This window comes from Carcharodon carcharias, chromosome 20, assembly GCF_017639515.1.
Source record: "Carcharodon carcharias isolate sCarCar2 chromosome 20, sCarCar2.pri, whole genome shotgun sequence".
In the NCBI taxonomy this organism is placed as follows: Eukaryota; Metazoa; Chordata; class Chondrichthyes; order Lamniformes; family Lamnidae; genus Carcharodon; species Carcharodon carcharias.
The window spans coordinates 7,277,401-7,302,217 of record NC_054486.1 but is presented as its reverse complement, the minus strand read 5'-3'; the positions used below and the strand labels follow the sequence as shown (position 1 = coordinate 7,302,217).

Genomic DNA, 24,817 nt, shown 5'->3' with positions numbered 1-24,817 from the left:
GCGATGCTTGCATGGGGGGGGGCAGGCTAGGAGCCTGACCCCAATCATATCACTGTGGCTGCGCCTGATCTGTCTCAATTGCAGAGGCCTGGTCAGTTTATACGGGTGTCCCTAATATGCGCATCCACTTCCCTCACTTACCCTGCCCACCCCCCCCCCCACCTCGATTACCTGTGCGTGGGATGCAGCGCCAGGGCAGCACTTGACTCCCTCCCCCTTCCCCCTGCACACCCCTGGCCAGCACTTGCCCCAAGACACCCCCCACCCCTCAGCAGTCACCTGCAGGGCCAGGAATCGGTTCTCCACCAACCCCCCCCCCCCCCCCCCACCCTAACCCGTGCCCCTGGGGCCTGTAAACAGCGGGCGAGCTGTGGTGAACGCTGCTGCTGACTCACCTCAGTTCCCCCAAAATTGAAGGCTGCCAAGTGCACGTCGCCTGCATGTGAAACACGTCGATGTGCTTTCCCGCTGATGTGGACGGACGATCCGGTGGGATTCCAAGAGCCTGGTGGGATGGTCTTTTAATTATATGCTAATGTGTTACAATTAGCTCCTCGCCGACCACTGGCAGGAAACCCACCTTCAGTGGCGACCTGCCTTCACGCCGTTGTGAAGCAGGTCCCATCATATTTCCTGCCCATCCTGCCCATCACTCCTGCCACCAGCGGGCTCAGAAAATTCCACCCCAAGAAGTTAAAAGCCATCTTCGCTCACAGTAAAAATGCCCTAGTTTATTGGACACAGAATTGGCACAGAACTCTTAAAACGCATTCAGGAGAAACATTTTTAGCCAGTTTATAGCAAGCAAGGGAAGAGGCAACACTTAATGTTAGGTAATGAAGCGGGGCAGGTGGAAGGTGTAACAGTGGGAGAACTTTTTAGTGATAGCAATCATAATTCAGTTAGGTTTAGCTTTGTTATCGGAAAGGACACAGTTAGATACATGTGTAAATTTTCAAGTGGGCTAAGACCAGTTTCACTAAGCTGAGACGTGATTTTGTAAAAGTGAACTGGAAACAGCCACTTGGAAGTAATTAGTGTCAGAGCAGTGGGATGCATTCAAGGAGGGGGATAGAGAGGGTTCACAACAAATAGGTTCTCACAAAGAGAAAGGTAGGACTCCCAAAGCTACAGTCCCTGGATGTCAAGAAGCATACAGGGTAAGATAAGGGGAAAAGGGAAGCATACAGCAGATTTCAAAAGCTCAATACTGCAGAAAGCTTTGAGGAATGTAGAAAGTAAAAGGAAATTAGGAAAGCAAAGAGAGAGCATGAAAAAATATTGGCAAGTGAAATCAAGAAAACTCAAAGATGTTTTGTAATTACATAAGGAGAATAGGATTGCTAGGCCAATTAGAGACCAAAAAAGAAAAGCTGTGAGTGAAGGCAGAAGATTGTGGGCTTTGTTCTTAGTGAATACCTTGCATCAGTCTTCACACGAAAGGTGGGTGCTGCAGACTTCACAGTTAAGGAGAAAGATTGTGTAATATTAGAGGAGGTAAACGTAGTGAAAGAGAAAATATTAAGAGTTGTAGAATCTTTGGAAGTAGATAAATTGGCACAGCCAGATGAAATGTATCCCAGGGTCTTAAGAGAAGCAAGGAAAGAAATAGCAGAGGCTCTGAACATCATTTTCCAATTTCCTCTGGCAACAGGAGGACAGCTAGTGTTGTATCATTGTTTAAAAAGGAAGAGGTAGACGGAGTAATGACAGGTCAGTGATTCCTAAAAGATAGGTAAGGTGATTAAGAAGGCAAACGGAATACTTCCCTTGATTAGCTGAGGCATAGAATATAAGAGCAGGGAGGTTATGCCAGAGCTGCATAAGGCATTAGACATAACAAGAGTACTGTGTGCAGTTCTGGCTACTGCATTAAAGGAAGAAGTAATTGTAATGGAGTTGGTGCAAAGGAGATTTAAGAAGGACAGACTGCCTTTAAGAACAGAAGGTTGGCTGCACCACATGATATCAGTGAACGCTGCTCATCTCACGGCTGACCACAGTCAGCCAGCAGTGTGGCAGATACCTGGCGCTATGCTACAATCAGGTAAATCAGGTGGCAGTACCAGATTTGGGTGCTGCCTACCTCCACCGGAACTGGCATAGGCAAGCTGTGAATTACAGCCCTGTGCCCAAGAAATGTTGCAAAGCAATTTTTAGCTCATAATTTTTTGTAAAAAGGTTTTATATTTTTTTCTGTCCCTCTTAATCCAATTTTCCTTTCCCTCTCTTCCTCTACCTGATTTGACACTGAATTCACCCACTCTACAAGTCCTTGCACTGTTTATTTCCCAATCTTTCAATCTGATTTGTTAGGGAGATACACAGAATTTGCCCTGCTGACTCAGATCCCAGATGCCCTATTTCCCTCGCTGCGACATAATTAGCTTGTACTTCCAGCATCTCATGGCATGAAATATCATTGAACATAAATAGACAATGACAAGTGCAATAAAGGTGGATAGCATTAGATTCAGTCTTACAGCAAATTATGGCCCATTAATGAAAATAGGTGAAGCCATAGTACGTTTAAAGTTAAACAAAAATGTAAACAGAGACTTGAAGAATAGGGGAAGAACTAAATATTTGAAATATTAACAATGAAAATAAATGCTGAACTAAGTTGCATTGATAGTAACACAAGAGGGCTGAATAGGAAGAGTCCTGAAAGCTGTGTAACCACAACAAGAAATACTTGTAATATATGGATCTTCCTCTTATTCCCCCCAAATACTAGAATATATTTGAAGAGAACTGCCAGGACACGCACACATCTGCATCAAAAATCCTGTACAATCATCCCTCTTGTAAAAGTGGCCCCACAAACGTTAGAGCAACATACTTATTCCGTACACAGTGTGCAACTAATTTTATGAGGGATTTTACTTTAGAATTTCCTTCTTTTGTGCATATTTTTAATTGTGAACGAATTTTGCCGAGCTTTGAAATACAGATGGTATTTCAAAAAGTCTCTTTACAAAATGAAATAAATTAACCGTTGACTAGTAATCTGTATTCAACATAAAATGTGAATGCCACATACTGTGAATCTACAGGATGCTTGCCAAGGACACCCCGCATGGAAAATTATTGTACAATTAAAAACAACTTAGATTTATTGGAGATGACTTATACAGTGGGGAGGGGAGGAAATTGTTAATAACTTTTACAGTTACCATCTATTTTACTCTCCAAGCTAGGAATTGTGTGTTAATTCTTAAATATAACAGACGTGAGATTTACTGAAGTTGAATTTTCTGTTGTCTGCTCAAACCCATGGCTCCCAAAATTGTTCTATGTGAAGCGAAGGCATAGTCAGAGCTGGAGAAGGTTCTTTAACATCTATTTGTGCAGTCTCAAAGGGAATTAAAAATAAAATTATACCTAGTTCTTGATATTGTGAACTTTGGCCTTTTGTTTCTAATTTAAAGGATAAATTCAATTCCGAAAAATGACACCGACCTTTGTGAAGGAATTACAATGTTTTGTGTGGGTAAGGAGAGGTGTAAATTAATAGCAGACATGAAAGTATTCAGTAGATAAGATTTGAAGCCAGTTCAGCTGAAACTATAAGGCCAAAGGTACAGTCCTCAATTATAACTTACTGTACAGCTATTATCAATATAAACAGAAATAGAATAGGAACATTCAGCAGGTCATGTAGCAGCTGTGGAGAGGGAAACAGCATCTGCAGTATTTTGCCTTGTGTTATTTATTATTATTAAGCTTTCTTTTGTTAAAAAATATATAAATTGTTTAAGACCATTTTGAAAAGAACTTTTACTTTAGCTCGTGTGTTGCAGTCTGAGGAAATATATCGGCGTGAAAGGAGAGCATGTGAGCTGGTGGTTTTGTTAATGCTAACAGTAGCAATGTAAGCTTCCATTTCACATTCATGCCTCTGACCCTGCAGAGGTACCTCAGACATCACTTCCTAAGCGGCGGTAAAGTTAGGTGGCCCCAAGTTGCCACGAGTGTCCCAAATGACCAATCAGGAGTCAGGAAATGCACTTAAGTGTGTTCAGACTTTATTTATGGACACGGGTAAGAGTAGTGGCCCCTCAGGGGTTCTGGCCTGTAGTGCAGCTCGAAGGAGCTGTGGAGAGTGATATTTGTGAGGAGTCAAATTGCAACTTGCAGCAAAATCTCAGCACAAAACACCCATTCATGGCAACTGTAACATTTTTTTTACCCTCAACATTTTAACGATAATTTAAATTTTACATTATACCAAATATAGACAAGGGGCCAAAATTCTGTCAAGAAAATAAGGCACTGGTCCTGCTGATGATTGTTAATTGTCCTCTTTTCAGTGCATTAAAAGGTGGTTAGCGGTGAAGAGATTTGTTCTGCTTCAATCCAAAAGAATGCTTACTCCAGTGACGATAACTGGAATGTTCAGTGAAGGTTCTAATACTTCTTTTGCAGGAGGAAGATTGAGGTGGGTGCTGCTTTTGATAGAGGGAGAAGGAACATCCTCAGAAGCAAAATCAATTTAATCCTCATCAGGACTATCGGGTAGATTTTTGTAAAATCAAAGCAAAATACCGCAGATTGTTGGAAATCTGAAACAAAAACAGAAAATGCTGGAAAAACTCAGCAGGTCTAACAGTATCTTTGGAGAGAGAAACAGACTTAACATTTCAAGTTTATATGACTCTTCTTCAGAGCTAAAGAGAAGTAAAAATGTGATTAAATTTATACTGCTTAAGGGGGGCTGGAGCAGGTGAAGCTGGATAGAAGGCCAGCGATAGGTGAGGGTAAAGGAGAGATTGGCAAAGGTGTTATAAACAAAAGGACAAAGGGTGTTAATGGTAGTGGTTCTGGCTAAAGGTGGTGCTGATGGTGGCATTAAGGTCAGAAAGCAGAATGTGGTAATAGCAGGACAAGGATAAGCATTCTGGAAAGAACAACATGAACAAGTAACAGAGACCCTTGTGGGGGTGGGGTGGGGGGAAGGGACGGAGGTGGGAAAAAAGATTGAAAATAGGATAAAAGGTGGTGATAAAACAATGAATAAAAAAACATTTAAAAATAAAAATGAATATTGAAAAAAGAGGATAAAAAGGGGTAAACTTTTGTCTTTGCTTAGATGTGTATCGGGTGAAGAGCATCATTGTTCTTTACAGAATTAGCATAAACCCAGTCTCATGTTACCACCCAGGTAATGAGGATGAGAATCTGTCCACCCCCACCTCCATGACATATTTTAAAGTCATGAAGAAAGCAATTTTACACCATTCTGAAGAGTTTAAAGTAATGTTCGTTGGAAGAAAACATTGTGCTAGCATCAGTGAGGCTTTTATATCTGTAAGATGGAGACCAAGACTGAATACAGCACTCTGGACGTAGCCTAACCAAGGCCAGATGGTATTCCAATGTCACTTCCTTAGATTCATAAGTCACAGTCTTAGCTAGAAATACCACAATTGGTTTGCAACACCTGCAAGTTTTGAACCAATAGTTTTAATTGCCTACCTAACCAAAGCCTCCTGATCCCTCTCCTCTATTGTTAAGACAAGAATGCTGCATGGCACATTTTGTTTTATAAACCTAATTCCACAGCTTTATCCTTATTCATGTTGAATTTCATCTGTGACTTCTTTGCCCATTGATGTGGTCAGTCTAGGTCTCATTAGATTATTGCACATTGGTTAACATCAATGACCACTGCACCCAGTTTAGCACCGCTGGTAAAGTTAGACATTTCAGACAATATTCCTCATGCCAAGGCATTTACAATAATCATGATAAACTACAAAGACCATTTGTTTCGAAGACAGTGCATCAGCAATCTTTCTTCCCAAGGACAATCCCACAATGGAACAAGCTGCCAAGGGAAATAGTCACAGCGCCATCACTGGAAATCCTCAAGACCCATTTTAGATTATTTCCATTTACAAGTTTCATTGCCAGGACTACCATCTCAGCAGGTCATGCCTGGTTTAGTTAGTGCTACCCAGGTAAATGGTGGCAGAATATGGATATTAGTCTGTGATTTCAACACAACTGAAGCAAAAGCAGAGGAGGAAAGGCGCACATGCATATTCGAAACCCCAAAGGAGAGATGGTGCTGACCATTATGGGAAGAGTCATTGGTAAGGCCATGGCTGAAACATTGAAGATGACAGTATTTTCACACCAAATCCTCCTTACCACATCCCATTTTGCTCTCATCCCTCAATCTCTTCAGACTTATAAGCTGCAGATGATGTAAGATTCACTTTTTATTCCTGACCCCTACACACACCACAACCTTGGTCCCTTTTCATTTCAGATGCCCAAGAACTACAACCTACTCAAGCAGCAAAGAATGAGCAGGAAGAAACTGAAGGTGAAGACATATCCTCACACTCCCAGCACCAGCTCATATACTGACACTGCACTTAAATTAGAGAATTTAAGGCGAGGTCTACACTTGCTGAGACTTGGTGGGAAACTGGACCCAAAATTATATTCAAATTCTGCTGGTTAGGTTAGTGTTCAATTTCCAATAAAAGTCATTTGCATAATCACAAATGTAAAATCTTTCATGAATCAGTTCAATTGGCCAGTGTAATAGAAGAGAATTATGGGCTTACCAATGTCGGGCTGGCTTGGGCCAAGGCCCACCCAGTGTAATGTGCATTCCGTAGCGCTCAGCGCTACCTGTGCGGGCAGGTAGAGGAGGGAGAGTCGGGGCATGGAGCTGCCTCAGGGAGATTAAGTTCATAATAAAAGTTTTTAATAAAGGAAGTAAAAAATTATTTAAACATGTCCTATCATGTGACAGTGTCACATGAGCTGGGACATGTTTGTGAATTTTGCAAAATTTAATCAATTATTTTATAAAACCTTCAGGAAACCTCATCCCACCCTTAAGGTTGGGCGGGCAGCGTTATCAGCAACTCTAATTGCTTTTTTAATGGCCTTAACAGGACGTTGACAGTTTGGCGGGTGCACAGCCACCTCCGACACACCCCCGCCGATCGAAATATTGAAACGACGCACGGTGATATCGGGACGCATGCCCAAGTCATCGAGCGTCGTTTTACGCATCGGTGAATCTGGCCCACCCCCACACGCCGACGGCAATATTCTGCCTTATGTATTTTTTCCCCATTAAAAGGTTTTCCTTGTCTAACCACTCTTCCAGCTCAATTTGGGCTTGTACAAGGCCCAGGTCAATCACATAATTGGGGACATTGCTGAAAAATAATCCTCAAATACACGATTGCTTCAGGTTTGGGTAAAAAGGCAGAAGCTGAACAAGTTCACACGCTGCTTTAGTGGGTCAGCCTAATATCAGGTGACATTACTGCTAGACAAGGAATCAATTAATCATCTGCTAAATTTGAAGAAGTATTAAAATCATCCAATGTTTATTTTAACCCAAGAAGCAACAAAATCCTCGAAAGACTAAGTTTAATAAGCATGCCCAGCAGCCAGGAGAACCTGTTGACTTACTCATTAATGATCTGCACAGGCTGAAGGCTGCAAATACAGAGATCTAAAATCTGAACTTATCAGGGATAGAACATGCTGCAAGCAAAGCAAGATCTAACCCTTAAGTAAGCTAACCAGATTGTTAGGCAGTGAACTGTGTGTGTAGCCTAGGTCCATTTTAAGAGGAGAAAGCAAACCTTGGTAAAAAGGAAACCTCACAGTCCAGTTAGTTAACCAACAGCAAGCAGGACACCCCAGCCCAAGGGAAGCAATGCCCTAACTGACAATAGCAACCATATCAGTCAGCACTGAGGAGCAAAGTGCCCCCACACAGGCTTGATCAATGTCCTGCAATTTCAGCTAAATGCTTTCAATGTAATAGGACTGAACATTTCAGCAAACTGTACAAGGCCAAAACATCCAAACACACAGAAGACCCAAAGGTGATTCATGAGGTCAAGACTGCACATTAAGTGGACACACAGCCATGCTTATTGGGTGAGGTCAAAAGACCCTTAATTTTCATATTGGAACGCAGACATTTTGGTTAACGACCATCTCACAAACTTTAAATTGGACACGGAAGCCAGTGTTATGGTCCTATCCAACAGAGTGGCTGAGAGACCTCTGGCTTCAAACAACAGACACACCAGTCTATGGGCCTGGAGGAATCTGACTCCCAGTCAAAGGCATGATTCTGGAACCACTAAGACACGGCGGCAAACAAATCTTTGAGTTGGTGTACATCATCCTTAACCAGTCTTTGAGTTGGTGTACATCATCCTTAACCAGTCTTTGAGTTGGTGTACATCATCCTTAACCAGTCTTTTTCTCTCTTGAGCAGAGATGCCTGTGTTGCCCTCAAAGCGGCAGATGATGTCAAGAAAACCACTTTCGTCAATTATACAGAACTGCAAGTTCCCGAGAGCTCAAACAAGGAAGTGTGTCCTGACTGGGACTTCAGCTCTGAACTGTCTTCTCTCTTTGCAGAACAGGTTTGTCCATTTTTGTTAGAGGTGCCAGAAAGCCCTCATTGGTCAGACCAGCCAACCACTCAGCTGGTTACCATGACGCCTCCAGTGGAGGATAGACAAGAGACCGACCAACAACCAGAAGAGCCTCAACCTTCGGCTCCGACGACTGTTGATGAGGTCAACACTGCGACTGCAGAGCAAATGCTGCAATTCCTGGCCAGCACGACAGCGCCACAGACGATGCTGGCACCTAGTAGCAGCCGTCCATTGCTGACAGAACACCACAAGGCCAAATACAAAGGCAAGCTTACTAAATAACATCACCCTCATTACAGGAATGATCATTCTCCGTCACTGAGGACATTGCGATGACCCACACAACAAAAGAAGATGAGAAAACGACGTGGATTCAAGTACAATGTTCATCCACCCTGCAAAGAAATGGGATGGAACAACAACCACCTATCACCACAATTGCTAAATCAAATAAGAGCAGTTCAATACCAAGGAATGGAAAACAGGTTAAAAAGATACCCAGATTCCAGAACAGCCTCCAAATCAGAGTTTACTTGCAACGACAGAGCCTACCACTCCTCCAAAAATAGTGTGAATGAGATATGGTCAGGGTTAAAAGGCCTCCTGACCCTCTGAACCTATGAACTCAGAGACTTGAAGGGGGGATATGGGGTAGTAATAACGATGTAAATACATGGACTAAACTACAGTAACTTGAAATACATTGAATAAAGACTTGGGATGAGGTGTCGTATAAGTGTTTGGCACATATAGGGTTAAAATGGACCAAACGCAGACTGGGTGACCGCTTTGCAGAACACCTTCGGTCTGTCCGCAAGCATTATCCAGACCTCTCTGTCGCTTGCCATTTCAACACTCCACCCTGCTCTCTTGCCCACATGTCCGTCCTTGGCCTGCTGCATTGTTCCAGTGAAGCTCAATGCAAACTGGAGGAACAGCACCTCATCTTCCGACTAGACACTTTACAGTCTTTCGGACTGAATATTGAGTTCAACAATTTTAGATCTTGAACTCTCTCCTCCATCCCCACCCACTTTCTGTTTCTTCCCCCTCCTTTTAGTTTCTTCCAATAATTTATATAGATTTTTCTTTTCCCACCTATTTGCATTATTTTTAAATGTATTTCCACCCATTGTTTATCTATACCTTTTATGACCTTTTAGTATTATTTCACCCCACCCCCACTAGAGCTATCTGTACCTTGCTTGTCCTGCTCTCTACTCTTAATTAGCACATTCCTTTAGATAATATCACCACCTTCAACACCTCTTTGTTCTTTAGTCTGTGACATCTTTTGGTTATCTCCTCCTATCACTGGCTGCTTGTCCCAACAAAGCCCCCCACCCTTCCCCCCACCCCCCCCCCCCCCCCCCCAAATCAGCTTATATTTCACCCCTTTCCTATTTTTACTTAGTTCTGTTGAAAGGTCATGAGGACTTGAAACATCAACTGTGCTCTTCTCCGCCGATGCTGCCAGACCTGCTGAGTTTTTCCAGGTATTTCTGTTTCTGTTTTTGTTAGGGTTAACATGGGACTGAGTATAGTACCGCCCAGACAGTGGTGTAAGGGAACACAACTGCACCTCGTGTTGGATAGAGCCGTGTGCACAAGCCAGGCTGGAGACTGCTCCTAGATTGAACCTTTTACTGTATATATTTACACGGTTCCTGTCGTTAAAAAATACATACCACTAACCTACTTAACATTATGAAGATAAAAGCAAAATACTGTGGATGCTGGAAATCTAGAACAAAAACAAAAATACTTGGAAAAGCTCAGCAGGTCTAACAGCATCTGTCAGCAATGGGCAGGTTCCAGCCTATTTGAATTTCCCCCCCACCCCCATTAGGGCAATCTGTCCCTTGCTCGTCCTGCTTTCTATCCTTAAGGTCCCCATTAGCACATTTCTTAGCTAATATCACCACCGTAAGAACCTCTCTGTCCTTATGTCTATGACATCTTTTGGCAATCTGCACCTTTCACTGGCCCTCTATCCAGCTCTACCTGTCCCCCCCACCCCCCCACCCTTAAATCAGCTTATATTTCACCTCTTTTCTATTTTTCCTTAGTTCTGATGAAGAGTCATTCGGACTCGAAACGTTAACTGTATCTCTCTCTCCGCAGATGCTGTCAGACCTGCTGAGTTTTTCCAGGCATTCTTGTTTTTGTTCTAACATTATGAAGACTTCATTAAGACTCATTCATTAAAAATGACTCAATAAAACTAACGTCCTTTTCAAGCTCCTTCCTCTTGCCAAGGGTTGGATTCGACGTTGCACCAGTCACTTCTACTTTCAACAGCAGTACTTTTGTGACTAGGTTTCACTGCTCACTAAAAGGTAACACTGGCCACAAGTCTGTTTTGCCATGAGTGCCCTGGATGTGTCACACACCTGGGCTGGTATCCATCTTCAAAGCCGTTGTCCTCTGGCTTATCATCTGCTTCTTCCAGTCATTCCAGACGGTGCGTTTAGAGGGATGATATCCCACACCAGACCTGGCTGATGATCGGTCACTTAGTTTCGGTGCCGGGGCAAGCCCACGGGTGTGCATTACCAGCCGCTTGGAGGCATATGTGAGAACTTGGGGACACCGGTGAGCCTGACCCACAAGCTCGGGTGTGCGGCCGGTAGGGTTGCCAGCGGCGATAAAACGTACTCCTGGACTTTTCACCGCACGGCGTGCCCCCTCGCTGCTGCCGTGAGTCGGCCAACGGGTCCATCCCCGTGTGACCCGGGGCCTTCCTACGCCGGTTGGAAAGCAGAAAAAGACTCGTTTCCCATTCGGATGGCGTTCGAAAGTCGTCCAGACGGCCTTTTCTTTCCGCCCCGCCCCGCCCCGCCCCACCCCCACTTCATTTTCAACATGTTTTATACCTGATAAGGTGAAACGTTCAAAATAAATGGGAAAAGACCAATCTTTTTGTTCCCGTGGCGATGGTTTTCCTCCATCAGGGGTTGCACACAGCGGTGTCCTGGAGACTGGTCTTCACTATTCGGTTCCCCCCCCCAATTAAGTAAATACTTTTTTTTTGAGGCAGAGAAAGGAAAAATCTTTGAAACTTGCTGAGAAAATGAGGAGGATTTGGGGACATTTGCTGCTGCTGAAATCTGACCAGGTTTGGGCCTGAGCAGGTGACCAGGTTCATGGGTGGACCTGAATCTTAAGCCAGCCCTGGGCAGCAGGGACTGTTTGGAAACAGCACAAGATACGATGTCAAAATGTTCCAGAAAAGTCTTTGAGGTTGAAGAAGGTGATTCTCACCTTAGAGGAGGAGGAGGGAGGAGGGGGGAGGGAGGAGGAGGGAGGAGGAGGGAGGAGGGGGGAGGGGGCGGGGGCGCGTGAGTTTGTCAACGGCCCAGAGCAGCGCCTCCTGCGGCCGGGCTGGACTGGACTGGACTGGACTGGACTGGGCCGGAACTGAGCGACCGCCCGATTGTTCGGGGGACAGGATTAGCGGCGGGAACGGAAGTGAAGGGTGTCCCGCGGAGCGGCGGCGGCGGCGACGGCGACGGCGACGGACTGAGGGTGAGTGAGGGAGAGGGACGGGGTATCGGGGGAGGGGGAGGGGGAGGGGGAGGGGGAGGAGGGGTGGACGTGAGGCAGGGAGGGGGCGAGGAAGGGGAAGACGGGACGGGGACAGAGGGAGGGGAGGACGGAGGGAGTGAGGGGAGGATGGGAGGGAGGGAGGGAGGGAGGGAGGGATGGGGGCAGGGGAGGGGGGGGATTGAGGGGGGAGAGAACGGAGGGAGGGATGAGGGGCACGGGGGGATGGCAGGGGGAGGGAGGAGTACGGAGGGAGGGGAGTATGGAGGGGGAGGGATGGAGGGGAGGGAGGGGACGGAGGAGGGGGAGGGAGGAGGGGGAGGGAGGAGGGGGAGGAGGGGGAGGGGGAGAGTGGGAGGAGGAGGGGGAGGGGGAGAGTGGGAGGAGGAGGGGGAGAGTGGGGGGAGGAGGGGGAGGGGGAGGGAGGAGGGGGAGAGTGGGAGGAGGAGGGGGAGGGGGAGGGAGGAGGGGGAGAGTGGGAGGAGGAGGGGGAGGGGGAGGGAGGAGGGGGAGAGTGGGAGGAGGAGGGGGAGGGGGAGGGAGGAGGGGGAGGGGTAGGGAGGAGGGGGAGAGTGGGAGGAGGAGGGGGGAGGACGACAGGGGTGAGGGGAGGTGGGGTCGCAGGGTGTGGAGGGGGGAGGATTGACGGAGGGGATGGGTTGGAGGGGACCGAGGGTGGGCTGGGGGAGGTGGGGATGAGGGAGGCGAGTGAGGTTGACACCTTGCATTTTCTTCCCAGTAAAATAACCTGGGTCCACTTTAGTCCTAATAATCAAATCTTGGCAGGGCGGATAACGGGCGGCTGTTTCCTCTTGTTGGGGGAGACTAGAACCAGGAGGCGCAGTTTAAGACTAAAAGGCATCCCTTTTAAGATGTAGATGAGGAGAATTTTTTTCTGAGGGTCATTAGTCGGTGGAATTCTCTTCTCCAGACAGCAGTGGAGATTAGGCCATTGAATTTATTCAAGGCTGAGTTAGACATTTTTGATGAGACGAGGGTTATAGAGGGGGACAGACAGGACAGTAGAGCAGTCTTAAAGGGCTGAATAGCTTACTCCTCCTCCAAAGGTATATGTTTCTAAATATACTTTCCTGTGTTTGTACTGTAATGCCTGTCTTTCGACTTTACCTGCTCTTTCTTGTAGCAACTAAACTGTGAATGAACAGTGAGTCTACTTGTTAGTTAAAGTGCGAATGGTGGTCTTCAGCAGTATGTCAGAAATGGTCCATACTCAGTAAATAGTCAGCCTCTAATGTGAAATTCATAAAGAAATTAAATGCATATCGGTTTTAAAAAACTTAAATTAATTTCTCTCAACTAATCCACTGGATTTTTAATAAAAAGGGAGTCGAAACATATTTGCAAATGTTTACAGTGGTTTTCGAAACAGTTATCCTTTATTTTGTAAAATTGTACCAACCAGAAAAAATTGAATTTAAACATTCTTTTCACATATCAGCAATGCTGATACACTAGGTAATTTCTTAAGTTCTGAAAAGCAGAAATGGGAAATTATTTTACCTTTTTTAACCTAGCCCACTATATATTCTCTTAATTTTCCAGGTTCTCTCTTAAATTGAAGATAAAACAAATTCTTATAGTCTACGTTATCTTCCCAGTTCTGACTCACAAGCAGCTAGCAGATTAACCAGAAAATGGAGCCTGTGCCTCAAGGAAAGAAAATGATGGCACCCACTGTATCTCAGATAAATGCTGAATACGTTACTCAGGTAAGGTGTGTGATAGTTTGCAAATGATGCATCAGTATTTCTGTCTCTTTTTTTTGTATTTCGTAACTGAAAAAAATAATTCAGATCTTTTTCATCGGGGTTTTATTTGCACCCTTTGTGACCATAAACTTTTCAAACGAGTGAGAAGTTGTGTGCTGGCTGCATCAGATTCTTTTGTGCGTGATACCTGTAGAATTTCTAAACCATATGTGGGAGGTACTCTTACTTTTAAGATTTAAAAGAGGATTGATCACACAAATGATATGCCAATTTATGTTTCGTGGGATAAAACAATACATTTAATATCAAGTGCCCCTGTTGATGTTTAATTTGTCCAAAAATGCTATTTTAATAAAGAGGTAAAGAGTTTCCTGGAGGGTGAGTGACTGAGGCCATGCTTATTCCATTGCCAGTACCACATTTAATATGGAGAGTACATCTATTTTTAATCCAGTGGATTTTGTGTCTGGTTAAATTATATTGTCTGACTATGCAGTAAAAGTTGTAGTGTAGACTTGCGCAGATCTGCCATGTCAGTTTGCACTGAAGTCTTACTTTTGAAGTGTTCACCATACCTATCTCCATGTTTTCAGCTATCAAATAGATATTGGGCACCTCACGTAAAGAAAAAAATGACGTTTGATTCCAAGGTAAATTATGCTTTGTTTTCTTATCATCAAATCACATACACTGTACAGAACTTTTTTGAAATGTGGAAGCGCCAACAAGATACTAGATTCATCATCACAAATAGTATCTGGCCATTAGAATATAGAAATCTTAATGTTTACGTTCATGATACGGGAAAATATTTCTCAACTGCAGATTTAGATGACTAGAGGTTATTATAACTGAGGCTTGTAATGTAGATTAAATGGACCATCCAAAACGCAATTCCTTTCCATTAGTCTGAAGAAGTCTAACAGTACGATGTGTTAACTGAACTGTTCAATAAATCTGTTTTCCTGTCCTGACCCCATGCAAAAAATGATCACGTTGAGGCATTGGAAATAAATTGACACATTCCAGTATTATGTATTCCTTTTCTTTCTATGTTGCAACAGGTCATTGAAGATGTGTATCAGAAAGAGATTGTAAAGACAAAGTGAGTTGCACCATTTCTGTATGATCCTGTTTTAAGGCATGACTTTTTCTATCTTGTACTAAAGGATCCCTGAGTTCTAAAAATGCTCTGCATCACATCACATGGTCATTATGTTGGTCTTACCAGGGGAGGAATATTTTTGGCACCTGAAAGTTTTCCACTGTAAATTCTATTTATTGCTACACAGTGCCAGTTCCCTCCATAAAAGATCTGGAATTAGGAAATTGAAACAAATTTTACACTGCAATTGAATAGACAAGTTTGGAGGTGAGGGAAGAATAGATGTTCCAAGGTAGACATGAGATGAGAGTAATAGCATTGCAATTCACCATAAGAATTTGAGACACCACATGTCCTTTCAGTATAATCAAGAATATCAACATTGGAGTAAACATATTTATCTCCATAGAATCCAGTTTTGTGTATTGAAAGGCCTAATTTAAACATCAGATTTGTTTTCTAACCAAATATAAACTTTAAATTAAGACCTCGTTCTAAACTATATAAAGCGTTGGTCTTGAAAATGTGCTTCAGTTCAGTATCATTGTTTGAATTTGGAGAGGAAAAGAAACTATGAATTTTAATGAGTTAAATTCTCACCAACTTTCCTGAGTTTTTTTTTAAATAAAAGGAAGAGAGGCTTGTCTAAGTTAACTTCTTAAAATAATTTTAGTGCCGAACAAAGCTCTTTTTCTGGCAAGTATATCCTCTGTGTTTCAATGTCAATTTTGGTGCTTGGGGAATTTGAGCCTGAGACTTTGTGCACCATCTCTTAAATCTTGATGACAGGGCTAAGGCAACATTGTTTTAATGTATTATTTTGTCATAAATATATACAAACAGTAAATATTTCTACTTTTCAGATTTGCAATTAGAAAAATTATGCTCCTTGAATTCAGGTAAATTTTTCTTGGCTTGGGATATATCTTAAAGAAACAGCATTTTTAAAATGATTTATGAGACAATATTTTAATGAATGTTAAGCCTCCAATTTACTTTGTGTTCCTTTGTAACGATAGTCAGTATCTGGAGAATTATCTCTGGCCAAACTATTCCCCTGAAGTATCCAGCAATGCCTATCTGATGTCCATTTGCTGTATGGTGAATGAAAAATTTCGAGAAAATGTTCCTGCTTGGGAGGTAAGAGGCAATTGGCTATCTGTTTGTAGAGCTGGCTGTAGCTTCCTAATCTTTTATGAAAAGTTATGTTCAGAATTGAAGTCCGAGGATGTTCCATAGGACTGCTGCGGCAAGAAGTGATGAGGTGCAAGTCTGAGCCTGTGATTTCCATGAATTCCTGTTTTCATTGTGAATAGTTGCAAAGTGGCACTCCTCGCCCCATGCATAAAACAGAAGAAATTAAGAGCAGGAATAGATCATTTGGCCCCTCGAGCCTGCTCCACCATTCAATGAGATCATGGTTGATCTGATGTGGTCTTAACACCACTTTCCTGACTGTTCCCTATAACCCTTGATTCCCTTGTCAATCAAAAATCTGTCTAACTCAGATTTGAATATATTCAATGACCCAGCCTCCAGTGCTTCCTGGGAGAGAGAATTCCAAAGACTAACGACCCTCTGAGAGAAGAAACTCCTCATTTTCTCAGTCTTATATGGGAAACACCTTATTTTTAAACCGTGTCCCCTAGTTCCAGATTCCCTCACAAGGGGAAACATCCTCTCAATATCTACCCTGTCAAGCCCCCTCAGATCTTATATGTTTCAATAAGATCACCCTTCATTCTTCCAAATTCCAATGAATATAGGCCACACTGCTCAACCTTTCCTCATAAGAAAACCTTAATGAAGTCATCACAACCTGAAACATTAACTCTGTTTCTCTGCACAAATGCTTTCTGACCTGCCCATAAATTGCAGTATTTTCTGTTTTTATTTCAGATTTCCAGTGTTTGGCTTGTGTACTATTTGCTCAATTTAATCAGCACATAAACTTAATGTGGACTCTGGTTTTTTTTTCCAACAAATACTGCGAACACACAATATGTTTGATTTATTGTTGCAAACGTGGGATAATTCTTCTCATGTTGAGTTGTACAGTTAGTTCCTAAATGCTATCCTGGAGTGATTTGATATTCAAATAGAAAATTGCACCTTCCCATTTGTCCATGTACGTCATAAGATTAGGAACTAAAGGAGGAAGAGAAAACAAAACTTGCTGGACATACCCAGCAGGTTCGGCAGTGTCTGTGGAGAGAGAAACAGAGTTAACTTTTCAAGGCTGTGACCTTTCTTCCTGTGACTGTCAAAGGAGGAAGTTCCTTTTAGGTCACGCTGCCATAAACAACGTGTTTGAATGGAATGGCCACATTAGCCAATGACAATATTTAAAATTGTAGCCATGTCACTCTACATTTGGTGCAAATCACTTGAATACTGCACAGCCAAAACGTATATATTTTTGATGGATTTAGATCGAGTCACTTATCTTCTACTGACATTACCTGCATTTGTCCTCATTTTGCGAACTATATTTAGTCTAAAGTTCCTGTTTTCATGCATGATGCATGCTTCTGACCCATGGAGCATGATATTTCTTCAGTGTGGTTTTATGCAGTGTATGTGCGTTATGCAGTGTATTCCTTTTCATTGTTTCACAACTGGCATTGAGTCAGGAAGTTGTGACCCTAGTTTTGATGTTACCATCTTGATTCCGCTTAATATGGGTATTTGTAAGATTAAAACACACATTTTAAAAAAAACAGGTCAAGTTCCCTACCTGGAATTCATTGTTGCTTTTGATCACTGTCTTTTTTAAAAAAAAGCCTGTGTATCACTGCACTGCTTAGCTGACAGCAGCAAACTGGCAACTTCTGAGAAGCAGGAATCATGGAAATGTGATACAGCATATCTCCATTGGTCACTTTTACTTGCTATACAGAAGTCGTCTCGAATAACTGTACCTTGGTGATTTACACATTGGCCAAATTTAAGCACAACATTTTTGCCAGGAGCAAGTAATGTATTGTAGAATACGTTAAATTAACTATTGAAATGGTGTGTCTCTCAGCATTTAGTTTCAATGTTAAAATGGTTGCGAGTATCCTTGCAGTGATCCATTTTGATTATTTTCCCTAGATTCTCCTGCATGGCTTTTGGAGTCTAGGGATGAATTTCAGAATGTAGTGTAAGGGCATTCGACAATTTCCTCTGTCTCAACCCATACAAACGAATGGTGGTCTGACACTTAGTTTCTTTGTATCTCATTTATTGTCATGTAAAAAGTGAAGCAGGTACACGTGAACTGAATGCTAGCAGCCATACGCAAAAGATAAAGACAAAATAAAAATCCCAGAACTGCAGATACAGCTCCTGAAATTTCAGCCCTACAGATTGAAAATGGCAGACATTTAGAAAATAATTCTGGCAACCATCACAAACGGCACCTTTGAAAGCTGCACGTGATCAAAACCCTGAAATCTGGAACAGTAGTTGTCCTGGGCAGCTTCGTATGATTTGCAAGCATGATAGAAAATGTTTTACTCAAGTTCATGTTCTTCTATGCAGTAGACACTGCTTTACGTGGCTTTTTCCATTTTTACTTTGGTCTAAGGAAATGTCTTGTGCCTTTTCATTTTAGACATTTACACAGAAACCCGAACACTTTCCCTATTTTTTCAAGTGTATTTTGACTGCGTCTCTTGCTGAGGAAAATAAAAACCTTACTTTGCGAGAACAGACTGTCCTTTTGGTCTTCCTTGATCATTGCTTCAACAGCTTGGTAAGTATGAAGTTACAAAATTGAATGTATTCAGATCATCATATTGCAGTACTTTATCAGGCAAACTTCTCCCTCCTTTGTTCATGACACATTTTGACTGAGCACGAGGCACATTGTAATGTAGTGTACAGCGCAGACTATGGATATGAACATAGGAACAGGAGTAGGCCATTTAATCCCTCAAGCCTGTTGTAATTGAAGCCTCAGACGCTCTCTTGAATTCACCACACCCCCATCACTCACTCTCAAATAATTATTTTCTGTCAGGATTCATAACTAATATTTATAGCAACATAGGAACACGAGTAGGCCACTTAGCTCCCCAAGTCTGTTCTGTCACTCAGTAAGCTCATGGCTAATCCACGACCTAACTCCAAAACCTGTGTTTGCCCCATATACTGTAATACCATTGAATAACAAAATATTTTGCTATTATTAAAAAGGTTACAGCAAATTCGAGGTAATCAGGCAGAGTCAACTTGGTTTTGCGAAAGGGAAATCATGTTTAATCAACTTTATTGGAGTTCTTTGAAGGAGTCACATGTGCTGTGGATAAAGGGGAACCACTGGGTGTACTGTACTTAGATTTCCAGAAGGCTTTTGATAAGGTGCCACAAAAAAGGTTATTGTGGAAAATAAAAGCTCGTGGTATATAGTGGTTAACATATTTGGCATGGATACAAGCTTGGCTAGCTAACCGAGAGCAGGGACAAATGGATCATTTTCTAATTGGCAAGATTGTAATGAGTGGTGTGCCACAGGGATCAATGCTGGGACTTTTTACAATTTATATAAATGATTTGGATGAAGGGACTGATGGTATGGTCGCTAAATTTGCCGATGACACAAAGGTAGGAAAGTAAGTTGTGAAGAGGACATAAGGAGGCTACAAGGAGACATAGGCTAAGCGATTGGGCAATGTGTATAATGTGAGAAAATGTGAAGTTGTCCATTTTGGCAGGAAGAATAAAAAAAGAAGCATATTATCTAAATGGTGAGAGATTGTGGAGCTTTGTGATTCAGAGGGATCTGGGTGTCCTAATGCATGAATTGCAAAAGGTTAGTTTGCAGGTGCAGCAAGTAATGTTATCGTTTATTGTGAGAGGCATTGAATACAAAAGTAGGGTGGTTAAGTTGTACAGAGCATTGATGAGACCACACCTGGAGTACTATGTACAGCATTAGTCTCCTTATTTAAGGAAGAATGTGAATGCATTGTAAGCAGTTGGGAGAAGGTTTACTAGATTAATACCTGGAGCGGGCAGATTGTCGAATGGGGAAAGGTTGGACAGGTTAGGCTTGTATCTGCTGGAGTTTAGAAGAAGAGGTGACTTGAAACATAAAAGATCCTGAGGGGTCTTGACAGGGTGGATGTGAAGAGATGCCTCCTGTTGTGGGGGAATCTAGAACTAGGGGTCACTATTTAAAACATATGTTCATTTAAGACAGATGAGGAGAAATATTTTCTCTTGAGGGTTGTGAGTCTTTGGAACTCCCTCCCTCAAAAGGTGATGGCAGCAGAGTCTTTGAATGTTTTTAAGGCAGAGCTAGAGAGATTCTTGATTAACAAAGAGGTGAATGGTTATTGGGGGTAGGTGGGAGTGTGGAGTTGAGGTTACAATCAGATCAGCCATGGTCTTCTTAAATGGCAGAGCAGGCTCGAAGGGCCGATGGCCTACTCCTCCTATATCCTAAGTCCCTGTGTTCCTATGCTGAGTTACACCGTTCCTGTAATTAGTCCCCTTGCACAAGCACTTCTCAAATCAGAAGATAAGTTACACGTTCCACTCACGACACTTCAGAACAATCTTGTTTCTCTTGGAAAACCTGTTGCTCCAAGATCTTCAAAGAAGCTCAACTATCCTTAACTTGCTAAGATGTCCAACAGACTGCAGTCCAGGAATTTACATTCGGGTTTACAGTTGGTTTTACTTCTGGATTATATAAATCAAGAGGCACAAATGACCCAGTTGTCTTTTGAAAGATTGGATCATTTGGTTTGGAATGGACTGGTTTGTTGTTTCTTATCCTGCCCTTTGTGTACTAAGACACTGGTTCCAAACTATTTTAATTATAATTTCACTTCTGTTTTATGTAAGTCTGATCTCTATTTTGCCTTTGAGAAAAGTTTTAAAATCTGTGATTGTTATCAATATGGCAAATGTAACACTGCAAAAAACACTGCTTTCAGAGTAAAGATTTAATCCCCTTTGTTGTGGAGCTTTAAAGTTTTGAGTGTGGTTGATACTATACTGTGCCACAAGAGGGCTTAGCTGAGCATGTTATAACTAACCATATTTCCTATGACGGTCTAGTATTTGGGTGATAGGAATTGAGAGCACCCTTTTAACCAATTTGACTATTGTTAAATAATGTGAAAAGCTTTAGTGAAATTTGTGAAGATTTTCATTCTCTAATATCAACTAAACTTGTATTTTTCTTGGCCAAAATCTTATTTTGTGATAGAACTGAGTTTTAAAGGCAACATTGCAATAATAGGTTAAAATGGCCTTGTTCACCATTCATATTTCCTAATGTTAATATTTTTGGAGTCAGAGTGTGCCTTACTGCTGTAAAATTAGTGTGTATTTGTCTTTTAAAGCGTTGATTCCATCAGGGTAAATGGAATTGTTTGTGAATGCGATTTCAGCCTGTGAAATACTTTGTTTCAGGAAGTGGATCTAATTCGAGAACAGGTGCAGCGGCTTATCTCCCTGCCGATGTGGACAGGTCTGCTTTCAGTAAGTTCAGTGATCATTCAAAGCCTACATAAAAGAATTAATACAGATTAATGACATAAACTTTTGCTGAGAAGCCTCTTTGAAACTCGTTTGTTGTCCTTCATCAGATATTCCATTGCTTGGAATACCTAGTTATGTATCTGGCATAATTACGGGCATCACTCATTAAAATATGGGACTAGGACAAGATTCCTGATTAGGGTGTCACTGATTGTTAACACAAACCTGTATTTTTATTAGTCACGACTTGAACATGAGCTGAAAAAAACACCAAAGCTGAGAAAATTCTGGAATCTAATTAAAAAAAAGGAAGAGAAAATGGATGAAAAATCTGCAGAGCAGTAAGTCTATTTTGGTATCCGCCTGAGAATTCGGCACCATCTGTTCTATCATACTGGGATCGGTATAGTCTTTGTGCTTTTCTCTTTATTCGTGCTGCTTGGTAAAACTTAGTTGTCTCCTCAGATGTTGCATATTCTTCACTGGAGTTTGCTTTGAGTTACTTAATGGCATGGCAGAGTTTCAGAAAATACTGCTTTAATGTGAAGTCACTTTGTTTTGCCCTGAAAACGATCTACCAACTTTGTCTTTGTTTCTTAACCTAAAGGGCGAATCAAGAGAAGCAGTTCCTTTCTTGTCTGATCAGCAAATTCCTCGGCGTATTAAAAAATATTCCTCTTTCAGGTAACTGCTCGATCACCTTTTTGTTGTTGTCTCTCTCGGCTTTTCCCCAATAAAATGTTTAAGATTTTCTTTGTTGCAAGAAGTGTTGTGGTTCTGGTGTACTGGACTGAAATTTGGCTTGCAAGTCTGCTGCACAAATTTTTGGCAGAATTGGTTGCTGGCAGGTGAAGTACCTGTCTCCAGAGTGGTGTTGATGTCAATAATGGGAGCATCAGATTAAAACCAGCTGACCCTGAAACTTGCTAATTTACTACACAGACACGCACGCGCACACACACACACACCCCCATCCCTGGGCCTTCCAGCAGTTCCAGGCTGGAAAAGCTTTTGCTTCCCATCTTTCTGTCATGTAGCTTTAACTGTCAGATTGACATGAGCATTCCCATATGCCTCCTTAAAAAGGAGGAAAAGAAAGACATTTAAGATAAGGCTGCACTCAACAAGAAGATACAGCTAAGAAGTGCCTTTCCAACAAAGACTACAGAACTCCCTTTGTGAGCCAGAAGAAATCTCTTTAAACAAGCATAATAGAAACTCTTATCTCCCATTGAAAACTGACCTCTAAATACCCTCTCAAACACACAATTAAGAACACTGAATTTCGTATCTCAAAGTGCACTGTGCACATGTAGCTTGCTTCTTATAACCAGTGTGTCTATCCTTAGTTGCCCTTTGTGCAGTTCTTAAATCTATCCTGATGCTGCTGGTGCAGATGTGACAGATGAGGGCCATGGACCCTAGTGGTGCTTGGCTGCATGATGCTATTGTGAAGTTCTTCAGGATAAGGTAGTTCCCTTCTCAATGGCTTCTGAGTTATGGGAAAATCCAGGTTGTGACACCTGCTGCAGGTGAATGAGTCATCTGGTTCTGTATTCTGTCATCATCGTGAGCAGGGAACCGACTGGATGGGTCACATGAGCAGAAGAGAGGACAGTGAACTCTTAGCTGCTTGTACTGGGTCCTGGATCTGAATGCTCACTGATCCCAGGGAGCACAAGCCTAAGAGTATCAGTTAAATACTGCAGACTCTGAGGGTGTTGTCTGTCTGACATCTTGCACACTTCACAGTGGTGTCAGTACCCTACCTGAAGGTGGGGGTGAAAGTCTCACTCCAGCTAAGTTCTGGTGACATCATTAGAATTTCGGGCTTTAAACAATATTTAACATTTCATTGTAGTTTCCATTTTATGGTGATGGCTCGCTTGTTATTTTTTTTGCTCATTGCCATGTAAGTATTTGATGGACTTGCTGAATCCCAATTGCTAACATCCATGTGTTCAGTGCCTCATTTTTTTTTAAAAACATTGCTGCCTTAACCTGTTACTGTATGTTTTACAAATGAAATTTGTGAAAATATTAATCTGTAATCATTCTAGTTTTGTATGCTTCTCTTTGCTGAGTTATGTATTTGTCATGTTTGTTAGATTGAATTTAATTTTCAGCTCTCCCTCCTTTGAAGCTTCAAAATTTAGCTTTAAAAATAATAGATATTAAAATGCAGACAATTGTGTTTAATTAACAACACTTTATGCAAACCTTCAATTGCCCTGATTCATTTTTCTTGCCCATTAAGTCTTCCACTAAACCAACTGCTTTAATTCTATCTCTAGTAAAACATTCATTTTTAATTTGGATACTGGGTAGTAAAGCTCGAAATAAAACTGATCTGCATTGAAACTGTTTAGTTTAACCTAATAATAGTTCTACCCTGCTTCAACCAAAAGTTGGCCTGCAGCAAATATTTTGTGCTGATATACCAGCCTTATCAGGTGAAGCAGAGATATGATGACACACATCGGTGATAATAGTTTGAAACTCCTGAGGTTATGTCACCCTTTTTTGCCACTAGAGTGTGCTGTGCTGTTGTGGCCTTTGGGTGATAGGAAATTATATTTTAGCCTTTAGCAAAGGATGAAGATTTTATTAACGGTTTACCCCATGCAAACTTGGAGATATCATTTATAGCTTCACTTTAAGAAATCAAATTTATTATTTTATAGCAATCAGCATTCAAGTTCTGAAGGTGAACAGCCCTGTAATGGTGTGGTGTTAGAAATCTTAGAATTTACAACACACAAGAAATTCCTTTGGCCCTTTTATACCTGTGCCAATGCTAGTTCATTAACTGCACCAGCCTGCAATAATTCCTTTTCCTTGTCCCTTTTACACACCCTTTGTATTCATCTTTTCCAAGTACTTCTCCAATTCCTTTTGCAATGATATTATAATCTAAGTTCTCTCCCATGTTCAAACTTTCAATGGTCTAATAAACCTCTCCATGAGAACAGGTTTCTTCTAAATTCCTCCTTTTGTTCTTGTGATGATCCTCATTCATCAACCAGTGGAAACAATCCCACATTTACCCCTTCAAAGCCCATCATTATTTTGGAACTCTAGTGACTGGTAAACCAGCTTCTCTCCATTACTGGAGCCTCTCATTTCTGGTATCTTTTTGGTGAACCTTCACTTTATTCTTTACTTAGTTCTAATAACATTTCCATAATGGAATGCCAGAACTGCAAATTATATTCCAACTGTGATCTACCCAAAGGATGGGATTTTCTGGGCCCCCCTCGCTGCCGGAATGGTCCAGTCCCGCTGAAAGCCAATGGACTTTTGGCTGGGCCGCCGAATCTCCCGCAGCGGGGTATGCTTAGATGGGGCTGGAAAATCCCAGCCAATGTCTTGTACAAATTCAGCACCTCTTCCTTGCTTTTATATTTAGTCTCCTCATATATAAAACTGAAATCCCAATTATCTTTTTATGACTTTCTGCCTGCACACCCACGTTTAAATATCTATTGTTTTATTGTGAGTGAGCGTTTGTTGCCACTACC

The 24,817-nt window shown here is 42.0% G+C and overlaps 1 protein-coding gene across 3 annotated transcripts in view; it reads left to right on the top strand.

Moving 5' to 3' along the window:
* Positions 1-11,837: 11,837 nt before the first annotated feature.
* The window catches only part of aqr (aquarius intron-binding spliceosomal factor), a 53,860-nt gene continuing 40,880 nt past the window's right edge, over positions 11,838-24,817 (top strand). Inside the window, exons 1-10 of one of the 3 annotated variants that reach the window (XM_041214642.1) lie at positions 11,838-11,963; positions 13,545-13,711; positions 14,305-14,361; positions 14,776-14,816; positions 15,680-15,715; positions 15,836-15,956; positions 18,415-18,555; positions 21,228-21,296; positions 21,537-21,637; positions 21,904-21,980. In XM_041214642.1, coding sequence (XP_041070576.1) covers positions 13,637-13,711; positions 14,305-14,361; positions 14,776-14,816; positions 15,680-15,715; positions 15,836-15,956; positions 18,415-18,555; positions 21,228-21,296; positions 21,537-21,637; positions 21,904-21,980 — 718 coding nt within the window. In that variant the 5' untranslated portion in view covers positions 11,838-11,963; positions 13,545-13,636. Of the gene's footprint in view, positions 11,964-13,544; positions 13,712-14,304; positions 14,362-14,775; positions 14,817-15,679; positions 15,716-15,835; positions 15,957-18,414; positions 18,556-21,227; positions 21,297-21,536; positions 21,638-21,903; positions 21,981-24,817 lie in introns of those variants that run through there. The other 2 variants (XM_041214641.1, XM_041214643.1) reach the window with 2 other exon arrangements.